Below are 12,038 nucleotides of genomic sequence, written 5' to 3' on the forward strand. Positions count from 1 at the left end.
ATCCTAAAAAAATGGTCAAACTAGTCTACTATATAGACTTGCACGAATTTTTTTTACCCAACATATTAGATTACAAAACTCTCTGTAATTTAATTCAACTTTTTTTTCACTTACTGCTACGGTCGGTGAGAGGAGAAAGTAGCGATCGTTCTTATATATATACAAATGCAAATAATTGTAATTAAGTGTAAGTCTTCTCCGTTATTTTAACTCTTAAATAAATAACAAATGGCAATAGTCATTTGTTACGAAGTCGTTTTATCAAATCCCGAGTAACCTGTCAGGTTCTTTTTCTGTCACATGAGTCCAAATATATTCACTCTTTTCAGATCAAATCTGTTTAATGTCGAAACAGAAACAGTATCTTGTGCCACATTTTGGATAAGGTTTTAAAATTGCTTTGCTACTCTTTAGATTTTTTACTATAGTTCTTTTAAATAAGTACTTTTCAATGTCTTTTTTGAGAAGTGTTTGAAATTTTGAAAAAAATGACTTATGTTGAAAAAGTCTTGAAAATTTGTTTAAAGAAAAATTTGCCCAGCAAAAGGATTTACGAGTACCTAGTTTCAAATATTTTTATAAAAAGCTCAGTTCATTTCATCAGATCAGCGCATGTTACACGTTTTCTTATTTAAATGTTTTATAAGTTGTTTTAAAAGTAAGTCGAAAATTGAAACCAAATTTTCCAATTTCTTTATTAATTTATTCTTTTTTCTTACCTCTATATATGCATATAGGAAAGAAAAGGAATTTATTTTCTTACAAACGTGTTTTACAGCTTTGTATCTGAAGAAATTCGATTATTTCCCTATTTACATATGCATTATCTAAATAAATATTTAAAAACTCATTTCTATAGTTAAATTTTACTAGATAAACTCTCATTACGTATACCCGTACATGAAACTAAATATAAGGAATTGCATGTTAGAGTTTAGCTAATATTGAATATGGTACGTACACTCTAACGCTGAAATTGTTTTTTGAATAATTTCTTAGGTTTTTATTTGAATTGTTGTATAAAATTCTAGGCAAATTTTATATTACCTAAATAAATGGTAAAATTCCTTACAACTCCATTTGCAATTGGTATGAAAATATTGTAACCAAATTGTGCAGTAAATGAAATCGTAATCAAATACAGGCTAATACAGGAATCAATTTAACTTGCACCCTCAATATAATCCTCATTTATACTTTAAACAATTTAATTATTGCAGTCTGCTATCAAGAATATTTCAGCATTTCTAATGAACACTTTACTTGTAATTCAAAAATGCTCTTACATTAAAAACCATATACTAAAATTGTATATTTGTTAAGGAGAACTGCTGCACTTTATTTATAAACTTTAATCCGTGAATATATAAAAAAAAATTTGAAATTATTGGAAATTCCGTAAACTATTTTTCCTGTACCTTTCTAGCAAAATACAAAGGCGTTCAACATATATTTACAATAAGAAATTATGACCTTTTGAAACTAGATTAACATTCTGGGACAAGAGTAACATACTAAATAAACTTACTATACATATATGCTCTTATTCATTCACTAAACAAAAAAAAAATTCAATCTTTCAATTTACTGTAATAGAAGGTTTTTATATAAAATTTATTGAAATGCAAATATACGAAAGAATAGTTTTGTAGCTTCTACACAAAACAAAAAAAAAAGATTTATTTCTTTTTTAATTTATTTATTAAAGACCATTGACATCAAAATATGATAAGAGAGAATCATGTGCATCAGTGACTACAACAACATTAATTGGTACATCAACAATTCATCAACGAGGATCCAATGGAGCGCTTCAAAATATTTCTATATCAAGAGCTGTCAGTCCCAGTAATCCAAAACAGGTAATTTTATTTTGTAATTGTACGTGCTTCCAATGTTTTATGTTATTAAATTATCCTACCGTATTACATACAGAGTGCGAATGATTTAAAGTATCTTAATTAAATACTTTAGCATCGGGAAAATATTTTTAAAAATTAATTTAAAACTAATTTAAAAACATTTTGCCTGATATAAGTAAGAATTCTGATAAGTATAATAAAAATTTCGTTCGAAATATTAATTGTTTATAATTGTTGTTAGATTGAACGAAAATGACCATTTCATATTATGCATTCACGAAATTTCAAAAAAATAATTTAAAAGTTTGAAGGTCAGAAATCTACTGTGCTGCACTGTTCTTGTAGTATTCTAAATATCAAAATTTTTTGCAAACAAGTTAATAATTCGAAATAGTTCCTTACCATAACCTTAGTAATGTTTAATTTTCGTAAAATGACATCAACTGGAAAAGTTGCTGGAACTCTTCCACTCATAGTACACAAGCCTATGAATTAATTTATCAAATTAAATTACTCAGAAAAAAATTAAAATCATTAATGTAAAACTTAAAGACAAAAAAAAATTTTTAAAATTCCAGCTGGACCCACCATATTTCAGTTCGAACTCATCAAATATAAATGATCTATTTTATTTTGCTAAAAAACACATTTACACTCTGTATAAAAAATATTTTTAAAATTTTAAAATAATATTATTTTTAATAATAAAATGTCAACCTAAAACAATTACAGGAGACACAAAGGATTCAATTTAAAGTTTAAAGAAATAACTTTAGCCTTGGGAGGATAACAAAATACGTTGAGGTTTTTTTTTTATATACCAACATAGAAAAATTCGAAATTGATTATTCAATTGTGTAAACTATCGTATATATAGATTTTTAAAATAGTTTTATTCTTATTTAATTTAATAAAATATTTTGTACATATGCACACAAATTCAATAAAATTGCAAAAAAAAAAAATTCAATTTTAACAATTTTAAGAAGAATGCATATACAATAGCTATTACATACATATATATGTACATATATAATAATAATATGTGAAATACATTTCAAGAAAATTTTAACATTATATATCGTACCTACATATGTATGGATATATAAGCATATAAATTTTTGTATTAGGAAGGATTGTAAATAGCTACACACACATAAATATATAATGTAAAATATAAAATTTAATATGAAAATAATTAATGTAACTTTTTTTTATAAATGGTAAAATTTCTGTTTTATATATCTATATATTATATGTTTATATATACATATATATATATGTATATGTAAATTAATAAAAGATTTATATTTATTTTTGAAAACTTACATAAATTAATTGATTTTATTTTCTACTCAATTAATTTTCCAATATTAAATTATTTCATTATTTTACAGGCATGAAATTGTTTTTATAAACCCATACGAACGTATGGGTTTTTATTCGATAAGTTTTATAAATTTTTGCAATTCATTTGTAAGGCTAAGAAATGACAGTTTAAAATAAATATTTTTGATTAGCGTCGAATTTTGACTTGATTCAAACATATTTATTCGTCTGCCTTTCCCAGTCAGAGTTCAAAAATTCATGGGTTAAAAATTTACTAAATTTTCACAAATGCTTTATTAAAGTAAATTCCAGAGTCATATTTAAATTGGATTTCCTCGAAGAAAGATTCAAGTATGTGCTGCCACATAACTTCAAAAGTTGTTTGGTTAAAAGTTTGTTTATCTCATATAAACAAATATAGTATCAGGGCTGTTTGATAATATTGGGTGACTTCCTATCATTGCTGCCGTACAACTTTAAAAATTATTTATCCATATCTTATAGATATTTGACCTAAAAGACTAAAATTTAGCACAAAAGAATATGTTAATATAGTCATTATTTGCCAGTCATATACATTTCGGAAATTATGCAACCATACTAAAAAAATATTCAAGCTACATGCTTGAAATTGAATAAAATATTAGAATAATATATTAATAAAATTCACTATTAAAAAAAGCATAACTAGCTTCTTGGGGGAATACCATACAATTCTTCAAATCATTAATTCTAACAGGTATTTCACAGAATTGGCACGATCAACTCTATAACTGGATTTTCAATAATTATGAATTCTATAGAATTTTGTTTAATAAATTTGGTTCAAATCATTGGTTTGCAAAAAAGTACATTTTCCAAGAACAATTAAAAGTATACAAAAATAATATTGTTTTCTATAATTGAACTTCAATTAAATGACATATTTCGATAATAAAGAAAATTTCAGTTAAAACCCAAGTTTATATTTTATAATAAAACCCTTAGAGGTCCAAACAAAATCATTATTCTTTGTAATTCCAAAGAATCTATTTCTAGTTACGTTTCGTATATAATTTTTTCACAGATCTTAATATACAATCGAAGCATAAAAAAAGCCTCAATTTGAAAAAATGTGAATATTATAACAATTTCGAAATCACAATTTCAATTGTATACTTTCAAAAGTTGGTACGAAATTTAAAACCCACCTTAAAATAATGAAAAAATTATATTCGGTTGTGTGCAATTATAAGCTAATAATGAGAGGCTCAGGAGCAAAGTGACCTAACCCTCTCTCCCAATTTTTACTACAATATGTGAGTTATGCCACTTTAGCACTGGAAAAAATTAAATTTTGGGTTTAGGCCAAAAAAAAAACAGAATGTTTGACTTTTTATTACATTTGGGACCTAATTTACTTTTCTAACAAAAAAGCGAAAATTTTAGAAATGAGGTTTAGGCCACTTTCAAAACTTAAGTTTGATTCCCGACCAAAACAAAAATAAAAAACAGTATTGAGTTAAGTTGGATAAAGTCATAAAGTTGGATAAATTTCACATAAGACCAAGAAGTAATTTTTAATTCACAAAATTAAAGATAAATTATGTAAGTGTCTGGAAAATTAAATCTGAGGCAATTAAATAAAACTTTTTTAAAAGTATGTAGAAAGATTTCCGTTCAAGTCAATATTAAACATTATTCAATTTTAATTCATCAGAGAAGAGTGTGGGGTGGGAGGGGGGGGGGGGGAATGGGGTAGGGAATCCTATAATTCGAACAACAATACATACACATGTACATAATTATGTATGTACATACATAGCCATAAAAACAGAAAATTTCAAATATCTTTTTTATTGAATGAAAACTGTTGAATTTTTCGACGTTCTTACAAAACTAGACAGTAAAATTTTTTTAATTAATTTGCATTTCTTTTATAGAATATTTTCATATACTAAAAGACGATCCTTATAATATTTACAAAAGGATAAGTTCTCGATTTTTCATTAAATATGAAAATTTCAAAAATTAATTATTTTAAAAAAATTTTGATGATTTAACAAAAACTTTTTGACAAAAAAAAAGTCAATAAATTGCTTTTCAGTAAAACAAAAAATATTTACTATGGCTGTAAATGTGAAATTTATTCAAATCGTTGTTAAAATAGAAAATGGAATTTTTTGTTGACATTCGAGAATTTGAAAGTGTTGACACTTAAGTTATTCTATCCTTTTATCCATTTGAAATAAAAGAAATCAAAATTGCAATAAAGTACGATAAATTAAAAATAATATTGATTTACTGGACTGCACACTTGAAATTCTTTATTTCTGTATTTTAACAACAGTGAACATTTATAAGGTCACTGTTAATAAATATTGAACCTGAAATAAATTTTGAAAGGAATTCATAATTAAAGAAAAATGCAGATTCAGACTTCAGATCATTTAAATTATCAGACAGTAGGTTCCAAAAAATTTAAAATAGCGGTTAAGCAGGTGAGGTCAGAACTCCGGAAAACCACCACTAAACTAAGAACCATCTAGGTGATTATAAACTACAAGAGAATGGTATAAGAACAGGACAAAAATTTATACCAGCATAGGAGAGATAGTGTCGACTGAAGAAACACCTAATTAAATCGAAGAGCAAATTCATTGGCAGGAATTTATTACTGAAATCGATCTTGGGAGCTCTAGTCCTGGTTAGGCGCAATAAATCCTCTTGAGTGACGGTGCAATGTCAGTCCAAACTTGTATCTAATTTCTTTAATTCATAAAACTTTTTTAGATTATACACAAACTACTGCTGTTTGCATTCATGCGAAATTCATTCAAACAACAATTTGTTTTAATATGAAAAAAATTATTCAATAATTTCAAAAACTCTACAAGAACCTTCTCATACTTAATTGATATAGATAAATTAAAGTTATTAAAGCAAACTTATTAAAAGAATTTTTTCACATCAATTCACCAGAAAAACATTGAACATTTAAAATCAAAGATTATTAGAATTACACCATTCAATAATATCAAAAAATAATTTTATTTCTACATAAACAACGACTTTAATTCTCAGTTTCGATAATACTGTTAAAGAACTTTTGGAAAAGTTTCAATTTCGATAACATCAATTGAAATTCCAAGTTCGCACCTAATAATCAATTTAATTAAAAAAAAATTTAACTTTTATTATTAATTTCATACAGCTAGCAATGAGATATAAAAAAAAAAGTTAAAATGTTCAAGACGCAAAACAAAAACAAAAATTAAAGCAAAAATGAAAATTTTCGAAACAAACAGTCTTTATAATCTAGATTATTATATTTTCAAGTTTATGGTTAAGTTTTATTGAAAAACTTTTTTTCCTACACCCAGACACACTCTTGAACCTCTGACAACAACAAAACAAAAATCAATTGCTAAGGATACTGTATATACCGCATTATAGAGAATAACAAAGTTCCATTAAAAAACGTTTTATAGATTATATGTAGACATCAAAGTGACTGTATATATACCTTTGGTCGTAAATTTATAGGTTATACAACATTTATGTTGAATAGATTAAAAGAGAATATAAAATCCTAAAGATAAAATTTTTTATATAATATACACGAATAACATTATAATAGCTATATACACATAGGCTTCACTGTATATTCCATAGTGTACAATTAAATTCAAAGAACGTTAAAAGAGATATTTGGCGCCATTTCTTTCATATTAAAACGGATTAGCATAATTAGCGAGAATATCAAAAGAACAAAAATTTATTAGAATGGTAGTAGGTACTTCACAAAAGGATCCTTGAAATCTTATCCAAGAGATACTTCAAAACTATTATCGTCTTGGATTTGACCATTCGGTATTTTATTTTATTAAATTTTTCATGAAATTAATATTTTCTCCTGCATAATCTATAAATTTCAAACGTAATCATGTTTTTAATAATATGCTCATAAATTAATATTATTGGGTGGTAGGTAGTAAGATTCAAAAATATAAATAAAAATTGAAATTGATTTATGAAAACCTTTAATTACTTAAGAAAAATAAACTAACCTTGTTGTATAGGCGATGGTGTAGGCGTTCGCGTAAATTCGAGGATTTTGGGATATTTCTTAGCAAATAATTAAAAAAAAATAAAAAGTTTGAATTCAGAAAAGAAATATTGTATTTTATTAAGCATAAATTGGGAAAAGTGTTTTTAAGTCTATACAAAAATCCATGAATGAAGCTTTAAAAGCTTTACGGTCCAACTGTAACAGATGAGTTGCCCGAAATTCGCTAATATAACGCCTTCATACAACCTTAGAAAAACTGAATGGCGAAGATAAAAAAAATTACTTTGAAGATATTGAAAAAATGTATTCTCAAAATAGAACTTTAGGGCAGAGATTTCGCGTAATTACTGAACCAACTAAACCATGACGAAGGTATAAAGAAATTATTTTCAATTTACTCCCTATGTTACATTATACTCGTATAAAGATTTAGTTTGTGAAGTAGCACTTTTTTGTATGACAAGTGCAAATACTGCTTTTGAATACAATTAATTTTGACTGCTTTTAAAACATTACGTATTAAAATTACTTTCATTTACATACCAAAATATTTTAAAGATAGAATAAATTTAGGATGAGTAATATATGCAATCTTTGAAATATGTTCGAATTTAAGGGTTAATTACGTGATTTAGGAAAAATAATTATACTTTTTAATGGCATGGAATTTCCCCTTAACTTTCAATTTCGAAAATATATGGTGTTGAAAATTCGAATTTTACTAATTTCGATAAGCTATAACTTGGAAGGGTAAGGAGGTGGAAAAACATTTGCGTCTAACGAAATAAACCCTTTCTTAATATCTAAAAGCTGCCAATCTAATTAGCATATTTAAGACTCCTATAACCTATTGTATAGAAGAAAAACGAGATAAAAAATTTGAAGAAAAAGGGTTTTAGATGACGATTAATTTTAGCAGCCATTTTGTTTATTCAGTATTCAATTATGCTGTGTCGTAGTGGAAGAAACCAGCCGCAAATTTTTGGCGTTTGCAAGATGTTTAAAAATGTATATGCGTTTCTTTAAAATAAATGGTCAAAAAATGGCGTTTTTGGATCTTTGAGGGGTAACAACTTTTAAAAATTTTATTTTATGGAAACAAGTTTCTAAAGAAGATATATTTATGTATAAAATTTCAACTTTCTCTTTTAGAGGGTACAGAAGTTTTGCAAACGGATCCACAGGTGGACGAATGGATGCTACGAACAAGATGAAACTAATAATTACTTTTTTCCAAAGTATTTTTGGAAAAGTGCTAAAAATTGAGAAAGAATGATCGAAGCTATACAAAAAATATTTCATCTTTCAAATTAAAGCAGGAGAAATTATTACAGAAAGGAACACATTCTATTACCCAAAGATCTAATTCCGCCCATTAATACTGATCAGCGTATTAAAAATTTCCACATATTGTTTTGTGAAAATTTTCAACCTTTTCTCCCTCTTTCTGTATATGAGTTTTGCTCAAGAGAAATTGTAATAAACAATTTCACAGTAACATTGTCCTACACAATATTATTGTGTCTTAAGTTGCTAAAAGAGTCATATGTGGGCAAAATTTATTCAATAATCAAACTTCAATGCTTGAAAAACGTTTAATTTGATTTGCAAATTATGGGTACAGAATGAAAGCAATAAAAATTGTTTACTTATTTTACCAAAAAAATTGTATTTGACGTTATAATCGTAAATAATACAGACCAGTTAGTAGAGTAAAGAACAATCAATACAATTTTTTAATATCAAATTTCTTCGTATAAGCATTAACCATAAATTATTATTCTGTCTATCGTCATTTCCTTTGCAAAAACGAGGTCTTTTTTATGTTTTTAAAAATTGAAAATGGAAAATACAGCGGAAGAAAGTAAAAAACCGAATAGTCTCTTATTTTATGGAATAGGAATTCAGAAATCCTCTGGAGAAAATTAAATCAATAAAACCTAAATAAGTAATTATGCATCCTTTTTGACATTTTTGCTATATAACACAATTTTTTCAGAATTTCGCATAAATTCTATGGAGATTAAGTCAATTTTATTATATAGTTTCATATTACTAACAAATAAGCTCGAGGAAAAAAATTTGTAAAACTTAAAATTTAGACCAACTTCTGAAATATTCTACATATTCTGATATTGCAATATTATTTGCAACATGGGAACCACGTTTAATATTGATGACCCTTATTTAATGTGTAATACGCGACAGGACACTTTATATGGTGAGACTTTTAATAAAATCTAATTTAATTATAGCATTCGAAAATCTACTTTTGCTAGTAATAACAACATAAAACCGATAATCCCTTTTAATAACAAATGAATTCTAAAATTATGGTAAACCATCAATCCAAAATACTTTACCATTACCATACTTTCCATAGGAATTATTTTAAAATGGATTTAATGATTAAAAAATTCCTTGTAAAAATAATCGCTCAATTGATAAATTCGACGAAAAAATATTTCCTACTGTTGGATGTCGATACGGTTTGGGTAATCGTGTTTTAAAAATTACGAAATTAAACTTGATACATACAAATTTATTTTGCTGTATATTTATACCCGTACGAACGTATGTTCGAAGGGTATATACTAAATTTGCCTTACCGTTTGTAACGCTAAGAAATAACGGTCTTAGATATAGACTCAAGTGTATGTTTTTGATCAGCGTCAAATCCTGAGTTGATTTAGCTTTGTCAATCCGTCCGACGGACGTTTTTCACAATCATTTTTTTCATTTTCAAATTTTCACAAATCATTTATTGTAGTAAGTGTCAGAACCCTATTTAAATTGGACATGATCGGGATACCTGTTCACCCAATTACTTGGCTTCTTCTGATACCTGGCATACAACTTCAAAAATTATTTGGTTATATCTTCCAAACTATAAAAGCTTTGGTATTGGAATTTCACACAAGCGAATATATTAGTAGGGTCGATGTGCTTAATAAAATTCGTTAAAATTTCTTGGCTCTTTCTGGTAGCTGCCATACAACTTCAATAGTAGTTTGGCACACACGGGATATTCATGGGATAACAAATTCATTCGCACATGGGATAACAAATTCGTACGGGTATCACAGAGTTGACACGGTCAACTTTATTTTTTCTCGTTTTTATTTATAAATAAAATAAAAAACTAAAATTTAATTTTTTATTCTTCAATCTGAATCTGTTCACAGGGAAAAAATCCTATCCCAGTCTCATTTAAACGAAAATAAACTATCTAGTTCGTAGATTCTGTATTGATCTTCAAAAATAGCATACTCTAATATATTTTAAAAAACAAAATGGAAATTTTTTAATATTGTCAGATTTTAAATCTAAGGCTAAGCCTTTTTTTTTTACCTAATAAAGTATGCTGCCTTTTAAATTCTGAAAACAAATAAAAAAAAAACATTTTGCTTATATGTATACACATTTCAAAAAGAGGACTCATCAGTTGGATTCGTCGATTTCTTTGAATAATATGACTGACTTTGAATGAAATTATGGAATTTCAACTAAAAACTATGTTAATAAAGTCTAGGTTCATTAAAAAATAAGAGGTTTGCGAAACAACGGTAAGTTAATTTTTACTCTTTTGAATACTTAAAGTATAATATTAAAGAAACATTTGCGAGTAATATGAATCTGATTGATTCTACAGCAATATTTACAATATTCAATGCAAAAAAAACCTTCTAACTCAAATATTGACTGAAAACTCCCAACATTTTAATAAAAACAATTTTTTGAGCAAAATTTAATAAATTTTATTTTTATATCCAGCTACTACTTCGTGTATTAATTTGTCATCAATCAAAATCAATAAAACTTTTTACTTTCGATTTAAGGCAGGAAGAAAAAGAAAACGTAATATGCAATTAGTGTATTGTTCTAAGAAAAGGTAAGATAATCAATCTTTAAATCATTTATTTCACTTTAACATATTGTAAATTGGATTTTTGAAGCTTTGAATTTATTTTATTTTTTTGATTAAAGCGCTTATGCTCGTTATTCAGTGACATCTTGTCAAAATTGTATAACATAAATGTAGAAAATTCGAAATCTGTTCTGAAATTTTTATTGGTTTAAAAAAATAATAGTGGGGCTCAGAAGCAAAGTGGCGTAAGCCACAATGTGGGTTATGCCATTTTGCTTTTGGAAAATCAGAAAATTTTTACAAAATCAGAAAATTTTTACAAAAGCAAAAGTACTTTTGTGAAAAATAAATAGGAAAAAAACTATTTCGAAACTGGAAACTGATATTACTGATTTTAGAAGATTTATATAACCCATTGCAGCAAAAAAAATTTTTTGTTTTATTTGTGGCTTACGCCACTCTGCTTCTGAAACCCTCATATGAGAAAACACTTTTTTCACTGTTTATAGGAACCGATTTTACATTTTTTTACCATATGGACGAAATTTCTTAAAACTTATTAGTTGAAACCTGTTTGTTACCGGAACTGACTGATGAACTTTAAAGCGTATTCGGATGGAATAAAGTGAACCTCTACTATGAACCAAATTTCGATTTTCATAAATATTTTGACTAAAGCCCTACAATAGCGCTTCTAAAATTTTTAAAAGAGTGTTTAAAGGAAATTTCAATAATCCTGTACAACGAACTTTCGCCAAACCAAAAAATAATGCTTCTTTGTTTAACGTTGGAAAAATGTTAATCACGTCTCTTGCAGTATTGAAAAATTTTGTCAGATGTGACATCATCATAACTTTCTTGTAGTTTGCATGAGGAATTTTTATTACTTTCAATGTTTAATTTTCTTTTGAACTTCTTTTGAACATTT

The 12,038-nt window shown here is 26.4% G+C and overlaps 1 protein-coding gene across 2 annotated transcripts in view; it reads left to right on the forward strand.

Moving 5' to 3' along the window:
- Nucleotides 1-2,832, forward strand: part of LOC129610601 (diuretic hormone receptor-like) — a 101,228-nt gene extending 98,396 nt beyond the window's left edge. For both annotated transcript variants that reach the window (XM_055523216.1, XM_055523224.1), the window contains 2 exons: nucleotides 1,709-1,862; nucleotides 2,595-2,832. In XM_055523216.1, the coding sequence (XP_055379191.1) occupies nucleotides 1,709-1,862; nucleotides 2,595-2,624 (184 nt within the window). In that variant the 3' untranslated portion in view covers nucleotides 2,625-2,832. The remainder of the gene's footprint in view (nucleotides 1-1,708; nucleotides 1,863-2,594) is intronic.
- The last annotated feature ends 9,206 nt before the right edge of the window (nucleotides 2,833-12,038 follow it).

Source organism: Condylostylus longicornis, unplaced genomic scaffold, assembly GCF_029603195.1.
Source record: "Condylostylus longicornis isolate FDR11 unplaced genomic scaffold, ASM2960319v2 ptg000004l, whole genome shotgun sequence".
Taxonomy (NCBI): Eukaryota; Metazoa; Arthropoda; class Insecta; order Diptera; family Dolichopodidae; genus Condylostylus; species Condylostylus longicornis.